General features: G+C 39.6%; 1 protein-coding gene across 1 annotated transcript in view; it reads right to left on the bottom strand.

Moving 5' to 3' along the window:
- The window catches only part of LanA (laminin subunit alpha), a 389558-nt gene that overhangs the window by 126797 nt on the left and 243422 nt on the right, over positions 1-19339 (bottom strand). The window contains exons 35-38 of the mRNA XM_067152600.2: positions 17594-17761; positions 8313-8475; positions 2581-2869; positions 376-515 (exon numbers count right to left, since the gene is read on the bottom strand). Coding sequence (XP_067008701.2) covers positions 376-515; positions 2581-2869; positions 8313-8475; positions 17594-17761 — 760 coding nt within the window. The remainder of the gene's footprint in view (positions 1-375; positions 516-2580; positions 2870-8312; positions 8476-17593; positions 17762-19339) is intronic.

The raw sequence follows: 19339 nt of genomic DNA, 5'->3' as shown, positions 1-19339 counted from the left end.
ATGCTACCATTCAACACTCTCTGAAAGTAACATCAACATCAGTTTAGTCACCTTTAGTGATGACCAGAGGAATATGCAACTCATAGAGTGGAGAATCTAACCAGCCCTAGCAGGACCAAAAACAGATGTAACCAATGTTGATGTAAATAAAGTCCGAGATAGAAGCTACTGTAGGAAGGCAACCAGAGAAGCCAATACCACCTGAGTGGGAAAAAAGATGGAGATATTTCATCTAATATCTGTCATCCTTTACCTTCTCTGTAAACAATGGTCTATGTTTATCCCTTTAGTATATTCCCTTATTCCTTTATTACTTGCCCCTCATTCTTCATGCAACAGTAAAACATTCTTTAAACATGTTGTCATATTACTTACCTAATCCAGCAAAGTTACTCCTAGCATCATCCAGGAGAACTGAAGCATTTCTCAGGAGCTCCTTAGCATTATCCAGTATCTTGTTTGTGTCTTTGGTCATATTCTTCACAGTCTCAACATTGCTCAATACTTTTGAATTCCTGCATACAGAAAATGTTAACAGAAGTAGTGATTACTTTTCAGTCTTTTTATATATAATTACAGGATTTTTTCACTATAAAAAATTAATTAAAATGATATGCCAATAAGATAGCCAAGTTTCCATGTATCTTTTCTGTCCTTCAACACATGTTACACCCATCATATTTTTAGTAATCCCCCTCTTTAGAGCCAAAGAAACAGATGGAAAGCAACAACTTGCTAAAGGTGTTACAGACAAAACAAGGAGACTGAACAATCCGTGCTTTATCCAAGTAAAGTTGACAACTATGGATAAAGCACAGAATATATATAATTTCAATTTCATTCTGGGCTCAACCCAAGAACAGTGTGAATTAACCATGTATGCTTGGGTAATCTAATAAACACTTGAAAAACACTGGTAAAGATCTATGTCCACCTTGTCAATACTGAAAATGAAAACCTACAACCTGTTTTCCAGTCATTGACCGGGTCAGGGATGTAATGAATGAAACATATATAGGCTGTTATTACAATGGGGTCGCCACTCCCAAGGTGATTTATTAATGAGTGATAAATGCTATGAAATGATAATGGAGAGTGTTGCTGGAATGAAAGATGACAGGGAAAACCGGAGTACCCGGAGAAAAATCTGTCCCACCTCCGCTTTGTCCAGCACAAATCTCACATGGAGTGACCGGGATTTGAACCACGGTATCCAGCGGTGAGAGGCCAACGCACTGCCGTCTGAGCCACGGAGGCTCTGCCTTGTCAATACTATAAAATTTTATTGAATTTATGTTAATAAAATGCTGTACATGTTTCGAGAACCTAACTTGTTATCTTCATCAGTGGCCAAACAATTTGCAGACATGATACCTAATCTCCTCACAATGCACTCCAAACAAGTTGTAATTAAAATACAGCAAATGTCATCTACATGAAATGTTTAAAATTGTTATAATTAAAATACAAGACTTGTCAACTAAATAAAATATTTAAAATTACACAAAAAGAAAGAAAGGTTTACATAATATAAGCATATTACTTCTTAAAATTCTAATAATATTACCAAAAACAGTGTGCGTCTACAATTCAAAATTTTTATTTCAGCTTCTTCTATTCCGAATGGCTAATCTCATTCTGGTCGGGTGTGATTTAGCTTTCTGTACAAAATGTGGCTGCTTGTATACATATCAATTCGTGAAAACATGCAGCTGGCCTTGACTCATGATTGGATACCTATTCAGAAACATGCGAACCAGTTACTTCAACTTATTCCTGTGCCTGTGTAGCTATACTGGACAATGTATCAACAAGAGCTTGCCCATAATTTAAAATTCAAAATTTTACTTTACTAAACATGATGGACAATTTCTTAAAATTAGAACCAACAAAGAAATCGATGATACATATGTATTGCAAGCTAGTGTAAATATTTGTGTTCAATTATAAGGAAAGTTGTATTATTACATTTAAAATTCATATATTGCAAATTTTGTGTTTTTTTTATCACATTTTCCTGCCCTGTAACAAGGAAATCCTTGGATCCCTTCAAAAACATACTAATGAGATTCCACTGATCATACAAATAGAGAATAAATATCTCACACCATAAGAAGGAATACTTATGTAAATCTCAGTAAAGGACATAGCCAGGTCTTCAATCTCAATTTTACCTGTACAAAGATTTCACAACAAACAGTACATAACCATGGTAGGAAAAAAGCAGTGAACATAGTTAATGACATCACATTCTTGACATGAAGCCGATGGCCAAAATAATGGTAGTGTGCGGTTTGCCGAACATGATGAAGGTACGACGGCCTGTGTAGAGGTTTCCTACAATCTATTCTAAAAAGTCTAGATTTTCTCACCATAACTGTACAGCCTCATCATATGCTGTAAGTTTCATTTTTGATCCATATTGATACCAATTACATATGATTTGGTGTTAATTGGTTTAACTGATTTGTTTTATTAACTGAATAAGTGGACCACTTAAAACCAAATCATACGTAACTGTACAGGTCTGACAACCATGATGGCCATGGAGTAGTAAACACAACTAGACTACAGGCATACCTGTTGCGCTTATTGAAGTCTTCTGCTGCAGCAGCTCTATCCCTGGCATGAGATGTCTGGTTGTAGAGGTCGTCTAACTTATCATCAAATTCATGAATCTTGTCCCTCAGACTCTCGAATGCATGCCCCATGAGAAGAGGGGGAATTGAAAATGCCTTGATATCAGAAAGAAGCTCACTGGCTTTCATGAGTTCTGCATCAGCTTTCCTTTTTTGTTGTCCAAAGTCTCGTTGCTGAATTTCGTGAAGGATCTCCTGAGCTTCTTGGAGAGCTAAATCCACCTCAGGACCTAAAATGATTCAAAATTTGTAATTTGTTATTTTACAATCACCAAAAGACCCTTCATTAGTAACACTACTATGTATTATCCATTACTGTTTGTAGTTTATATTTTTGATGAGTGTGTGCCTCTCTGTCATGCACCGACCTGTCATTGTTATGTTCCTGAAAACCTACAACCAGTTTTCCAATCAGTGACCGGGTCAGGGATGGAATGAATGAAGCCCCCATCTTGCGGCAAGGATAGGAATTGTGCCGGCTGCCGAAGCCTGTCGCACTCCTCTGGGACAATGATTAAGGACAGATGAAATGAAATGATAGTGGAGTGTGTTGCTGGAATGAAAGATGACAGGGAAAACATCTGCATTTTCCAGCATAAATCTCACAATATTTCATTATGATTTCAACTTATCATAGTGAAAGTATTTACATTTTTTTTTTAAAAGAGAACCAAAAAAGAAAAACTCCAGTCTATTCTGGACTATAACATCAATATGGGAGAAATAGATCTAAACGACCAGCTAATTCAAGCATACTTGCTTTAGAGGAAGAAAGTGACAAAGAGGTACATAAAAGTACATTTCCAGCTGCTAAATGTCTCTATTTTGAATAGTATGATTGTCTGAGGGGAGAATTCTACACACAATAAGCTAGACCATTTCAAGTTCCGTGTTGACCTTGTGGAAGCATTACTTGCAGAGCATGGGAATAGTATTAAAAAGAAGGTCCCTGGGTATCCTTCAACAGACAGCACAGTGTGATCTTTAGTACACTAAAAGAAATAAAATACCACAGCATATCTTAGAGTTATTTATTTCGTGTCAGAGTGTTGAGAAACTTAAAAATATTCCTAGTAAAATATATGTTGTGTGTGAATTTAAAGCTATTGTCTAAATGGCAGATTTCCTATCCATTGTTGAATTTCTTAAATTATTCCAAAGAACTTGGAAATCTATAGAACATCTCCCTTGATAAATTGTTCCAGTCCCTAATTCCTCTTCCTATAAAGAAATATTTGCCCATGTCTGTCTTCATGAATTCCAACTTTATCTTCATACTAGCTGATGTACCCGTGCTTCGCTACGGGATTCTCAGAAAGACTGACTTTGTGGTTTTCTTAACCTGAAATCAACATAGGTCATTACAAAAACGTAAGTATGAATGTAGCGATTAAAATCAATGCTATCATATAAAATACTCGATCAAATGGAAAGCCGCACGTTTTATCACTTTTAATGAACAGTGCTGCGGTTAGATTGCGGTGCCAATCTAATAGTCCAAAGTTCCAGAGCTGGGATGAGCAGGCCGCATATTGCCATGAACACTCATCTGCCATTATTCCGCTAAATATGCACACTGTTCATTCCAATCAGTGCCTCAGAGTAGGGATTGAATAGCCCGAATGCTATGATGATCCAGTGTGATACGTAGCAGTAGTATCAGAAAATTTATAAACCAGGGGAATGTCATGCTAAAGAAGAAAGTTATCTAACTCACCAGCTACTTCCCATCAATATTCAGGCAGGCTGTTACACTCTGTACGACTGGGCGAGTTGACCGTGTGGTTAGCGGTGCGCAGCTGTGAGCTTGCATCCGAGAGATAGTGGATTCGAACCCCATTGTCGGCAGAGCTGATGATGGTATTCCGTGGTTTCCCACTTTAACACCAGTCAAATGCTGGGCCTGTACCTCAATTAAGGGCTAAGGCACTCCTAGCCCTTTCCTATCCCTTCGTCGCCATAAAACCTATCTATGTCGGTGCGACGTAAATCAAATAAAAAATACTCTGTACGCAGCAGTAATCCTATCTACCGGAGATGAAGGGCAACAGATGACACAAAGCACATCACGACAAACAATGGTCAATATAATGTTATTGTTGATCAATGTTATGAGCTTTCTGTATTGTAGGCCTTCACATTTAGTTTTCTTTCAACTCTGTGATTTGTAAAATATTTCATACCATAAACTGTAGTTTCTTATTCTCCGACTTTACATACCGATTTTCATTAAATACTGTTTACCCATTTCTGGTTACTCGGCGCTGATATGGACTTAGTAACAAAAATCCAAAATCATTAATATCTTTGTGATCATAGCCAGTACGGTAACAATGTATAAGACATGAATAATAGGAAATTTAATACTATATAACCCTAGTTATGTAGCATTCATCGATTACACCTCTAATAAGAAATATTTGAGAATTACATTTTAGGTCTTCCCCTAAACTACCATTTCACTCAGCGTGAGTAAAATGATTTATAGCCAGATTGTAGAGGCTCATTCCCCGACTTCACATACCGATTTTCATTAGACCACTAATAACATAAATAGTAGAGAATTCAATTTTAGGCCTTCCCCTAAACTACCATTTCACTTAGCGTGAGTAAAATGATTTATAGCCTAGATTGTAGAGGCTCATCCCCTGACTTCGCATACCGATTTTCATTAAATTCTCTTCAACCGTTTTCTCGTGATGCGTGTACATACATACATACAGACAGACAGACAGACAGACAGAAATTACGGAAAAGTAAACAGTGCATTTTCTTGTTACTATGGACATGACCGATACAGAAATACCATTACTTTCAAATTCTGAGCAATGTACAGACAAAACTCTTATTTTATATATATAGATGATCTCTCACACTTTCAAAAACTCCATTCAAGCTTATTGGTCTACTCCTGTTATTCCACACTGTCTGTTCACTGACAGCTTGGATTATACCACTTATAATACCAATATAAATGGTCTGTTATTGGACATTATAAATTTTCCAGCTAACTCATTCTGGTTGCCAGCATTTCGCCCCAGTGTACTAAGTTGGGCTCATCAGTTGGTAAATAGCACACCCACCAAGACGCATGGCTAATGCGTACTGTGGAAGCTTCTTCTTCCCCTAGAGCGTAACGCGCTCTCTTGGGCCGGGAGAGGTAAAGAAAAGAGTGAGGTGTGGTGGAGGAGAAAGATGGGAAAAACGAAGTAAATATATTAAGGGAGATGAATGGTGGGGTCTCTTAGCTAGGGAGATGTAAGGCAGGGTGTGTAGTTTAGATGAGAGTACCAGGGTGAAGTTGAGGGTTGAGGAGTTGTAGGGCGGCGACGATATGACATAGTGAAGTTGTAAGGAGTCTGTCAAGATCTATATGCGGAGGTGTGTGGAAGAAGGAATGAACTGGATTATGGGGTGGACGAACGTAGTAACGAGGTTGATAGGAAGGATGAGCTGGCCGGGTGTGATGACGTGTAGTGACGGGGAGATGTCTAAGGAAAGGTTGAGGAGGAGAGCGAGAATGTTCCACTTTGTGATGGCGTCTGTAGATGTGCGCTCCACTGGAGATGAGGCGATGTACTGCGTCTTCCGTCGGTAGATGGAGGCGTACTAATGAGGTCGCACCAGAGGAGTTCATAATGCGGAACGCCCGCCGTGTTGGGACGCCTTCTGCATGAAGTTCATGTAGGATTTCGTGTTCAGTTGATGGTGGTGGCAACACCGTGAATGACGCAACTAAACATTGAGGGTTGAGACGATGGTGGCAGTGGTGACGATGCGGTGGCTTCTGTAGTTGGAGCAGGTGCATCGTCTATTTGCTGGTGATTGAAGTAGCGGGGTGGGATATGTAGAAGACTGGGGCGTTCAGAGGTGGGCTGCATAGGGAGGGATGAGGACATTACTAGTGAAGGATGGGAGTATACGAGCATAGTGAAGAAATTGTAGGGGAGGGTGAGGGTAGAGGTCATGGTGGTAGTAGTGGTGGTGAGGATGGTCATAATGGAAGTGGAGGGTATATCGGGGAGGCTGACTTCCAAGTGCTGGTGTCTGTCTCTTGCTTTATTAGTATCGGCTGGGAGCTGGTAGTAAAGCTGACGGGCCACCCGGCCGATCAAAAAATATGAGGCGAGTCTGGAGTTTGGAGACGTCCAATACAGTGAGGTCGATGTCGACTTGAGCGATGTGTGCTGTTGTGCCATGGAGGCCACTGCGTAGGCTACTTGGAGCTGTACCTTAATTAAGGCCACGGCTGCTTCCTTCCAACTCCTAGGCCTTTCCTATCCCATTGTCACCATAAGACCTATCTATGTCGGTGTGACGTAAAGCCACTAGCAAAAAAAAAGTCGCATCTCTCTCTCTCTCTCTCTCTCGCTATTTGTCACTTATTTCTTCATTTCCATTACTTAACATAAGGTAAATTTTTACATCGTCTTACCAACTGTCTTCTCAGGCAAATTCTTTTGTCTTTGCATTGTTCTGACTTGCTTTTTTCACTAACTAATGGGTCTTCCTCTGTACAGCATGTAAGGATATCTATACCTTTCCTTTCAATGTAAGCAGAAAGATTATTGGTGGTAAAGACACATTTATTCCTTTGAAAACTACTAGGACATGAAGAAACTGAAATACTTCAAATGTGACACATTGCGTGGAAAAGAACCCAAAGTCGGCAATGGAAATTTTACACCAGAGCTGAACAAAAGTGTCTGGGGTGTAAAAATAGCATTTCTGTGTTTTGACTTCTTGCACTACCTATGGGTCTTCTTAACAAACTAAGTTATGCAGCCTTTTGAGTTTATGTACAATTGGTAAGAAAATTAGTGAAAGTTGTAATTGCATTTTTCTCAAAATACAGTTTTCTTAATAGCAACAGTCAATAATTAATATCTTCTGAAGTATTGCACCTAGAAGAATGACCTATCTTTTAAAATACTCAGTATCTTATGACTACAAGATCTTAAAAATGAAAAATCTGTCTTTAGGTCCCCTTCCATGCAATGGGTCACAAATTATTAATGGGAAAAACTGACTTGGTACGTTGAAAAAATGAAATGGCGTATGGCTTTTAGTGCCGGGAGTGTACAAGGACAAGTTCGGCTCGCCAGATGCAGGTCTTTTGATTTGACTCCCGTAGGCGACCTGCACATCATTATGAGGATGAGATGATGATGAAGATAAGACACAAACCCAGTCTCCGTGCTAACAAAATTAACCAATTATGGTTTAAATTCCCGACACTGCCAGGAATCGAACCCGGGACCCCTGTGACCAAAGGCTAGCACGCTAACCATTTAGCCATGGAGCCGGACACTTGGTATGTTGCTGTTGTATGTAGCCTACAGTACATTCAATTTACTATCTTCTGTATAAAAAAGAAGTATGAATTTGTCTGTACACTTCAAATTTTGCCTCAAATTTCAACTTTTTTCCTTACACTTCTGATATGGAATACAAGAGTTGAAAGTAGGTTCAGTTCAACTTTTGTCTTTGTGTGTTTGTTTGTTTGTTTGTTTGTTTGTTTGTTTGTTTGTTAAAACATTTGATTCATTCATCAAAATGTTTTTTGTTATAATAAAGGGGTATTAGAAAAGAATTATAACTGGCTAATTTTGTGAATCAGATATACAATAAAAGCCTGGTACTGTGAGTAAAAAATGTAATGTATCAACTTACCTGCACCAGATTCAAGATTCAGTGACAGCTGGCCGACTTCTAGAACAATGTTGTTTGCCTCATTAACTGCATTTCTTATGAATTCCTCCACTTCAAGGGCATCTTTGCGCACTCTATCTGACTTGGGCGCCCACGTCTCCGTGTGGTCCACAGAGTAGTTAGCCTGCAGAAAACATAACTTGCTCTAGAACTCTTCACCAGACAGGTTTAAATTGAAAAGTTAAGAACCATTTGAATTATTAAAAACATTCATTTATGTTTCATCTCCACACAAGACTACATGAGTGAAAATAAGTCTTGAATAATGGGTCATGTTCTACAAAACTGTTATAAAGAGGGGAATTTTTTTAAAAAGATTTCTGCATATTTTGTTTGTTAAACTAAATTCCTAAGATCTGTGACAGTGGTCAAGGTAAGAAATGAAGATTTCAGGAAGGAAATTGTTGTAGAAAAGTTGACTGGCAGAACTACTACGATTACTACTAAAACATTTTCATTCCTCCCCTGAAGGGGGAGGCGGGCCTCCTAGACGGTGTCGCCATCTCTCAGGCCAGGAGATTTGTTACGGTGAAGGTGAAGGGGGGTTGGCGGCCATGCCCCGGCATTTGCCTTAGTGCAGGAGAATGGAAAACCACGGAAAACCATTCTCAGGACAGCCAACAGTTGGGGCCAGCCGTGAGGTCCAGCCCTATCCCGTCTTCTGAATGCAGAGGTATAGAGCCATGGTAGAGTCGTGGCCAGCCCTCTTCTGCTCAGTTGGCCGGTTAGAGTGCAGAGCTGTTGGACCACGGACCAGCTGTGTCCACTTAAGGGCTGAGACTCACTCTGCATCTAATGATGCTGGCAGAATGGAGAAGAATAGACTAAGATGGTTTGGACATGTAAAGCGAACAGAGGAGGAAAGGATACCAACACAGATGGAGGCAGAGTGTGAGGGAAAGAGAGCAGGAGAGAGACCCACAGCAAGCTGGATAGATTTATAAAGACCAGTATAAGAAGAAGAACCCCAGAATGGAACATACAGAAGAAGAGAGGAAGGTGAAGTACCATAAATCTTCCAACCCGACGAGCTGGATAAGGGGAAATGATGATGATTTTTAAGGTAATGTTTGGGTAACCAGGTACCCAAGTATCACTAGCCTTACTACCACAGTCAATAAATTTGTAAACTGGTGCCTAGAGCGCACACAGCCACTCAACATCATGTACACTTTTGCAGCCCCACGGTGTCCTTCGAAATAGTCGTCGTTGGCTGCTAATGTTGGTAAGCTGTTGAAAACACTGCTGATAGACACTAGCAGGAAGATCCTGTACAGCTGCTCTTGTGACCATGATGATCTATTCAGAAGACTGAAATCTACTCCCAGGTAACTTTGCTTTCAAGTGGAGAAAGAGAAGGAAATTGCAATATGTGGGATCAGGTGAGTTTGCAGGTTGTGGTGAAATGATGATCTGTTGTCTTGCTTGTTCCTCTTGAGCAAGCACAGAGTGATGTGCTGGGGCACTGTCATGTATCAACAGTCATTTCTTCTTAAGTCAAAGCTCAGGATGCTTACATAGCATAGACAGTGAAGGATCTCATTGTAGCTGTTCTTATTCACAGCTGCTCTTCTGGGGTGCCCCCTGTGGGTGGGGGCAGTAGAATACCACCTATGGTATCCCCTACCTGTCATAAGGGGCAACTACTTGGGGGCGTGGGTTGGCGACCACGGAGCTTTTAGCTGAGTCATGGCATTGCTTCCACTTTATTGTGTCAGGCTCCTCACTTTCATATATCCTATCAGACCTCTTTTCCAACCATGACGCTATTAGGTTCTGAGGGCTAGGAAGTCTTTCATTTTCATGGCCTTCGTGGCCCCTGTCTTTCTTTGGCCAATACCTTCATTTTTTGAAGTGTTGGATCACTTCCTCTTAAAACAATAATCACCACCACCACAACTCTTGCAGGATGAAATACATGTTCACAATTCCCAAGGATCAAGAAACAGATCAATAATCACCTTTGGCAAGCTCGATAGCTGCAGTCGCTTAAGTGCTTATTTTATTATTGTAATATTTTGTAATATTATTGTAAAATTTTTGTGTAGTATAGTAGAGGTAACTGTAGAAACTCCCTTACTAAATTCTGCTGTTGTAATTAGGAGAGGCTTAACTGCAGTATAGAATTGTGTAATTTTTGTGTATTCCTTTCGGTATTCAGTAATTAACAGTAGTTTTTATCTGTTAGGGTGTTGTAGGATAAAAGTAGAATACGTCTAAGTAGTATTATAGGTGTAGTAGTATATTAATTACCTAATTGTCGTGTGATCTTTGAGTACTATCCTAGACAATATTTCTTTTTGTTCACTTCCTTTTTTTTTTTTTTTTTTTTTTTTTTTGCACAAAGCAAGTTACTTTACTCTTCCTTTTCTTTTCATTTTGTCCGTAAAGAATGGCTGAAGAGTGCAAGTGTAGGAACTGTGGGTGTGGCGAGGCATTGAGGGGTATGAGGTAGGAGTTGGAGAGTTTGAGGGAGATAATTAGGATTCTCACAGAAGACAGGAATGAAGGTAGGCCTCCCTCAAACAATGTACAGGTTACAGCAGGTGTAAAAGAGGGATGGGAAGAAAGGAGAGAACTGTAGAAAACAGGTGGTCTAATGTTCTAAGGGGAAGGAGATTGCAAGCTAAGAGCTCTATTCAGGATCAGAATTCAGGATAAGTGTCTGTGAGAAATCAGTATGAGCCACTCCAGGTAGAGCAACAGAGGGAAGATGAGGAACAGGGAACTGTTGCTGAGACATATGGAAGTAGGAGAAGGGAAAAGGTAGGAAAGGGAAATGTAGAGTAGAGGCTAGGAAAAGACAGGTGGAACAGGGTCATGGGAGGGAGAAAAGGGAGGAGGAAGTAGCTTCTGCAGCTATCAGGAAAGATAGGGCTGATCAGGAGGGGAGGGGATCAAAGGAGGTGGGTAGGGTTGAGGCTCTGGTCATGGGGGATTCCATCGTTAGACACGTGGGGAAAGTATGTGGAGGAAAGGGAACCAGGGTAGAGTGTTATCCAGGAATTAGGTTGAGGCAGATGCTGAGAAAAGTAGAAGAGAAGGAGGAGGGGAAGGAGAAGGTGGTAGCATTTCATGTTGGTACCAACAACGTAAGGCAAGCTAATATAAGTACCAATATAGTTGGGGATGTGTGGGATCTGCTAAATGCAGCACGGATGAAGTTTAAGAAAGCGGAGATTGTTTTCAGTGGAATACTGTGTAGGAGGGATACTGACTGGAGGGTGATTGGGGATTTAAATGAGACTATGGAGTGGGTATTTGGGAAATTGGGAAACTGGGAGTGAAATTTCTAGACCCTAATGGGTGGGTAGGAGATAGGGATCTGCGCTTAGATGGCCTTCACTTAAACTGCAGTGATACGTATAAGTTAGGAAATTTGTTTAAAAGGTAAAAGAGGGTTATCTAGGGAGCGGTGATGAGGGTACAGAGATCTGGAAGTCAAGTAGGGATGACATAAAAAGGTTAGTGTTGAACTGTAGAAGTATTGTAAAGAAAGGAATAGAATTAAGTAATTTAATATATATATATACCAGATATTGTAATAGGAGTTGAATCATGGCTGAGAAATGATATAATGGATGCAGAATTTTTCTCATGGAACTGGAGTGTGTATCGTAGAGATAGGATAGGAATGGTGGGAGGGGGGTATTCATTCTGGTGAAAGAAGAATTTGTAAGCTACAAAAAAGTTAAAGATGAGAAACATGAAATTCTAGGTGTAAGGCTCATTTCTAAAGATAATAGGCAACTTGATGTCTTTGGAGTGTACAGACTGGGAAAGGGTAGCGCTGGCACGGATTCAGAATTATTTGATAAGATAATCAGCTATGTGGGAAACAACATGGAAAGGAATGTGATTGTAGCGGGAGATCTGAATTTACCAGATGTCAGTTGGGAAGGAAATGCAAACAAATGGCAAATAAGTTAATATGGGAAGGACAGCTGATTCAGAAAGTGATGGAACCAACTAGAGGGAAAAATATCCTGGACGTGGTGCTGATAAAACCAGATGAGCTCTATAGAGAAACCAAAGTAATAGATGCTATTAGTGATCACGAAGCTGTTTTTATCGTAGTTAAAAATAAATGTGATAGAAAGGAAAGTTTTAAAAATAGGACTATTAGGCTGTACTATATGCCTGATAAAGCAGGCATGAGGTAGTTTTAAAAAAACTAATTATGATCGGTGGAAAACGGTAAATAAGAATGTAAAGAGACTCTGGGATGGGTTTACAGAAATTGTTGAGGAATGTGAAAACGGGTTTGTACCTTTAAAGGTGGTAAGGAATGATAAAGACCCGCCTTATTATAATAGAGAAATAAGGAGACTAAGAAGGAGGTGCAGAGTGGAAAGAAACAGAGTTAGAAATGGCTGTGGAAGTAAGGAGAAATTGAAGGAACTTACTAGGAAATTGAATCTAGCAAAGAAGGCAGCTAAGGATAACATGATGGCAAGCATAATTGGCAGTCATACAAATTTTAGTGAAAAATGGAAGGGTATGTATAGGTACTTTAAGGCAGAAACAGGTTCCAAGAAGGACATTCCAGGAATATTTAATGAACAAGGAGAGTGTGTACGTGAGGATCTTCAAAAGGCAGAAATATTCAGTCAGCAGTATGTAAAGATTGTTGGTTACATGGAAAGTGTCCAGGTGGAGGAGGTGACTAATGCTAAAGAAATATTAAAATTTACACATGATAACAATGATATTTACAATAAGTTACAAAAGTTCAAAACTAGAAAAGCAGCTGGAATTGATAAGATTTCTGGGGATATATTAAAGACAATGGGTTGGGATATAGTACCATATCTGAAGTACTTATTTGATTGTTTGGTTGAAGGAGCTATACCAAATAAATGGAGAGTTGCTATAGTAGCCCCTGTGTATAAAGGAAGGGGTGATAGACATAAAGCTGAAAATTACAGGCCAGTAAGTTTGACATGCATTGCATGTAAGCTTTGGGAAGGCATTCTTTCTGATTACATTAGACATGTTTGCGAAATTAATAACTGGTTCGATAGAAGGCAATTCGGTTTTAGGAAAGGTTATTCCACTGATGCTCAACTTGTAGGATTTCAGCAAGATATAGCAGATATTTTGGATTCTGGATGTCAAATGGACTGTATCGCGATTGACTTATCTAAGGCATTCGATAGGGTTGATCATGGGAGATTACGGGCAAAAAAGAGTGCAATTGGACTAGACGAAAGAGCGACTGAATGAGTTGCTATATTTCTAGAAAATAGATCTCAGAGAATTAGAGTAGGCGAAGCTTTATCTGACCCTGTAATAATTAAGAGGGGATTTCCTCAAGGCAGTATTATTGGACCTTTATGTTTTCTTATATATAAATGATTTGAGTAAAGGAGTGGAATCAGAGGTAAGGCTTTTTGCGGATGATGTTATTCTCGATAGAGTAATAAATAAGTTACAAGATTGTGAGCAACTGCAAAATGACCTCGATAATGTTATGAGATGGACAGTAGGCAATGGTATGATGATAAACGGGGTTAAAAGTCAGGTTGTGAGTTTTACAAATAGGAAAAGTCCTCTCAGTCTTAATTACTGTGTTGATGGGGTGAAAGTTCCTTTTGGGGATCATTGTAAGTATCTGGGTGTTAATTTAAGGAAAGATCTTCATTGGGTTATTCACATAAATGGGATTGTAATTAAAGGATACAGATCTCTGCACATGGTTATGAAGATGTTTAGGGGTTGTAGCAAGGATGTAATGGAGAGGGCTTATGAGTCTCTGGTAAGACCCCAACTAGAGTATGGTTCCAGTGTATGGGACCCTCACCAGGATTACTTGATTCAAGAACTGAAAAAAAAAAATCCAAAGAAAAGCAGCTCGATTTGTTCTGGGTGATTTCCGACAAAAGAGTAGTGTTACAAAAATGTTGCAAAGTTTGGGCTGGGAAGAACTGGGAGAAAGAAGACGAGCTGCTCGACTGAGTGGTATGTTCCGAGCTGTCAGCGGAGAAATGGTGTGGAATGACATTAGTAGACGAATAAGTTTGAGTGGTGCCTTTAAAAGTAGGAAAGATCACAATATGAAGATAAAGTTGGAATACAAGAGGACAAATTGGGGCAAATATGCATTTATAGGAAGGGGAGTAAGGGATTGGAATAAATTACCAAGGGAGATGTTCAATAAATTTCCAATGTCATTGAAATCATTTAAGTGTGGCCAATATCCAGTATTTGGGAGATAGTGGTTTCCCATTTATCTCACCAGGCAAATGCCGGGGCTGTAACTTAAATAAGGCCACGGCCGTTTCCTTTCCACCCCTAGCCCTTTCCTGTCCCATCATCGCCATAAGGCTAACTGTGTCGGTGCAACGTAAAACAACTTGTAAAGAAGAAAGAAAAAAAAAATAACCTTGCCTTTTGACCTGTCTTGTCACAGTCTTTCCTGTCGTGGTGAAATAGGCAATTTCCATGTGACCACTTGTTACTTCATTTTCAGATCATACAGGAAAGACAGTGTTGCCTCTTATTATGATCCTGTCTAGAAATGTCCCATCATCAGCATTAGAGGTCAGGTCCCTGCAAATGGTCATATGATCGTCAGGCCGGTCTTATATCAATACACATAGTACACAGTGCTGGGTAAGATGAAACATGTTCAAGTCATCAGATAGATGGTACGTGCCATGGCTAATCCCTACTATTGCTGCCAGATCATCTCCCATTTGGGTGCAACTGTCATGCACCTACATATCAGCATCTTCAATTGTGTATTAAGTTCGGCTTCTTCCTTGACTCCCAGGATACTGATCACCATCCAAATCGTCTCATCCCTGCACAAAGCATGGGCGCTATTAAAACACAGCACTGTGGCCAAAGGCTGTACATTTCCTTCAACATATGGAACATTTTGCTAGCAGATATATCTAAGGTTTGGCAGAACTTGATATTGCACAGACTGTGACATTCTCATGTTCTACCACTCGCATTCATCTATTCTTCACAAGAGAGACCATGGTTCAGCTTACACTTTCAGCAGAATCATAATTGCTCGAATTTATTAAGAATGCACAGAACTTTGCAGTAAATGCCTAGGAAATCCTCTACACTGTCAAATCAATCATTGATCTGCATTTCGGACTGTCGCCCCCCATAATTGCTACTGTTTTTACAGATTTACTTAAAGTCATTGTCAAGCCTACATTTTATAGTCTTCCAATGGCTGGTGTACATTTCATTTTCACCAGAAAATGCAGCAATTCTTACATTGCCAATCCTTTTCTCAGTGGTCGGCTGTACACAGGAAAAAAAAAATATCCTCATACGATGCAGCAATATTTCTTGATCTGTAATTTCAAAATAACCCAAGATTCTTGGATTCAAGAATTCAGAGAGAAAAAAGCTTTTCCTATATTCAGGTAAGTATAGTAGATCTGTGTTTTAGAGGAACTTTATGGACCAATGCACGAAAAAAATTAAAAGAATGAATTTTGTTGCAAGATCAGGATAGACATCAAGATTAACCTGGATATTACAGGCTGAGGAGCTAGAAAGAAGAGTACAATAAGCAAATGGCTTTTATTTTTAATTTTCAGTTGGCTTTATGTCGCACTGACACAGATAGGTCTTATGGTGACGATGGGATAGGAAAGGGCAAGGAGTGGGAAGGAAGCGGCCGTGGCCTTAATTAAGGTACAGCCCCAGCATTTCCCTGGTGTGAAAATGGGAAACTGAAAACTATCTTACCTCTTTCACTGTGGAAGTCGACTTTTGTCGACTTACTTCCCTATAGCATTTGCTGGGGTAATCGACTTTTGTCAACTCGGTACTTTCCTGCTGTAGTTTCCGCGCGCTTCTTTAATAAATGCACATTTAATAATACAAACATCTATAGTCATTTATTGACTATGCATTAAGCATTGTTTGATAACGTTGCTGCCAATACTGGACCAATGTTTATTTGTTATCTTTCGCCCGCCCGCCCGCCCGCCCGCCCGCCCGCCCGCCCGCCCGCCAATATTCATGTCAGCTGTCTGGCCGATAGCAGGCTTATGAGTGCGTGGAACAACAGTAGTAATGACAGCGAAGAAATCTTCAATCTTTTAGTGGCCGATTCTGATTCAGACTGTTCAGTAAATTTGGACAATGAAAAAGTTATGACGTGCATAGTGATTGTTCGGAAGAAAGTGCCAACGAGGAAGATCATTTTGTATCGGACTAGTGGGATATTAGTGATGACATTGAAACTGCACTAATGAATGGAAGAATGTTGTACAATAAGCTTCAAAAAAGGGCAATTTATGCTTCTGAATTCAGAAATTCTGTCATAATGGGAATTCTACAAGAGTATCATCGCAGCCCGCCGGCGAAAGGAGGAAGACCTTCTGATTACATGCCTTAAACGCGCCTGATGGAGGGGCACTTTCTTGGGGAGCAGCAGGACAAGAGTCACAAACCTAACTGTGTTGTTTGTTTCATATTACCAGCAAAATGTTCAAAGAAAGGAAAGGGACTGTGCAAGAGAAAACAGACAGTATTTTTTTGTAAGAATTGTCCAGGACAGCCTGCAATGTGTCCAGTTCCACGTTCGGAGATGTATCACAGTAATGTGTGTTTCACGGTAAAATGTCACTGCTAGTTTGCCAAAGTTGAGTTAAAAATGGTGCAATGGTGTTGAATGTCACTAACCTTTAAGAAATTAAAGTTTTAGTTCATTTGGAAATTCAAAAAAAATTTCATTTTTCTGTAAGTGTTCTGTTTAAAAATAGTGCAGCAAAAGTGTTAAGAACTGCCGAGGGTTCAAGCAAACTATTTCCCGAATACTAGATACTGGCCGCACTTAAGTGGCTGCAGTTATTGAGCTCATTAACGGCTTTTACTAGTGTGAGGGGGTATACTGTGGAATCAAGAGGTTCCAAGGAAATGCAAAGAAGTTCTGTATTCGACCTATTATGTACTGATATTGACATATAAATCAGGTGCATGGACAACAATAAAACGACGTAAGAGTAGAGTTCAGGCGGCTGATATGGAGTTCCTTCTACAGAAGGCTCCAAAAGACGTCGATGGATGCAGTGGAGAAGAGAAAAGAGGAATGATAGAAGAAATATTGAAAGCAGGAAAAGAGTGGTAGAGAGACAGGCAACACTGGAGGTCCTTGATTCATAAGCCGACCCGGCAGAGAACTGGAAACAGGAATTGAAGAGCAACACAACAGGCTGTCATAGTAATGTCTCCATAAATTTCCTATGTTCATTATAAATACAAACCTTCCTATAGTGACTTCTAGAATCCATCTCCAGACTCTCGACTTCCTGGGTCAATGGCATAAGGTTTATCCTTTGAGGATCAAGAAGTTTCACTTGTGGAGCCAGTTTCTCGGCTGTGCTGTTGATGTAGACCAATCGCTGGGTGGTGAAGTAGCCACGAGCCACGGTCTGTAATCATATCATCATATCAGCTGCAGAACATACAAAGACTAAACACGAATATAAAACTCTACATCAAGCTGAAAATACACTGTGCGCCTCCTGAAAAACTGTTTCCAATGGGCAAATGGGACATTTAATAATTATACAGTAAGATACATCATCATCATCATCATCATTATTATTATTATTATTAGTCCTTTCAGCATTATATCTGCAAGACTTTGTGAATTAACTTAGCCTCACTACAATCACATATGTGCTACTAGCTCTGGGGGTTTGTTTAGTTCCACATTTCTTGTCTTGAAATAACTGAAAATAGAATTTAACCATCATCACCTTGATTTCCCTCTGCTTCTCTTACCCTTCATGACTGACTCCATTACCTCTAGCCCTCCACCTGTAACCCCACCATTGAAGTCAGTTTATGCACACAGCTTTACTGATGGAGTTCATTCCTAACTTAACTTTTATCTCCTCACGCCAAATTCTCTCCAGCCATTGTTCCCACCTGTTTTTATTGGCTGTCAATCTCCCTTTTCTCATGTCTGTTACTTGAAGTTTATAAACCCCCAACTGGCATCATATATTTTTGTACTGTAACTGGTATCATAAATTTACTACTAAATTATACAAAAATTTCTTATTTTGTTGTTGTTTATTGAACTTAAAGACATAAAATAAATGTTTTCAAACATGTCAAAGCAAAAATTCGGAGAAAAAATTATAAATCCACAAGAAAATACCAAATTACTAAAATAAAGCTCCAAAAATGTGCACCTTCATATTTTTCTCAAAAATCTAGAAACAAAACTTTCAATGATTAATTCTCTGCTAAGCTGGTCCTGTGTAAAGAACCTATATTCAATAAAATAAACAAATTACTGGAAAGCTCAAAACATAAATTCACATTTCGATGTCCAAAATTCATGCTTTTTAGATCATCTTCACCTGTTTCTATGTCCTCCCCTCCATCATTATCAATCGCTCCCTGTTCTGAATCTGTTCCATCATCACTTTCTATCTAGTAATCCAGATCAATATTACTGTCGTACAACAGTTTAATAATCATTTCTTCTACACTGATTTCGAAGTTTGATTGATTTTCTCTCACACTCGTTGAGAATAATCAGTTCGTGTTTCCACATTATCAATCTGTTCCGATTGTTGAGACGGACCTGGTCGTGGCTCCATATTGAATGAATTAATTACATAGCACCGTCACTAATAATAATATTATTATACTAAACCATAATAGTCACAAAATATTGATTAACACTGCTCACAAACAATAGTCACGAAACTGGTATCATACGTCTGCCAGATGGTGCAGCATTCTTGCCACGCTTTTAATGAAGGTCAAATAGAGTGAATAACATGCCACCTTCACTGCATGGAGCCAACACTCCAACTGGAAGGTACACAAAGGGACAAAGAAGTAGGACCCCACAAAGAGAGGGAATGGCCTCCAGAAAGTTCGGCAGCCGTTTCGCACACATACGATACCAGTTGAGGGTTAATAAGATAATCTGAGCCCATCCAGCTTTCACTCCCATACAGCAATGTCAATCTAGGACAAGAAAAGAG

This window comes from Anabrus simplex, chromosome 8, assembly GCF_040414725.1.
Source record: "Anabrus simplex isolate iqAnaSimp1 chromosome 8, ASM4041472v1, whole genome shotgun sequence".
In the NCBI taxonomy this organism is placed as follows: Eukaryota; Metazoa; Arthropoda; class Insecta; order Orthoptera; family Tettigoniidae; genus Anabrus; species Anabrus simplex.
The sequence above is the reverse complement of the archived record's forward strand: the minus strand, read 5'-3'. Positions and strand labels throughout refer to the sequence as shown.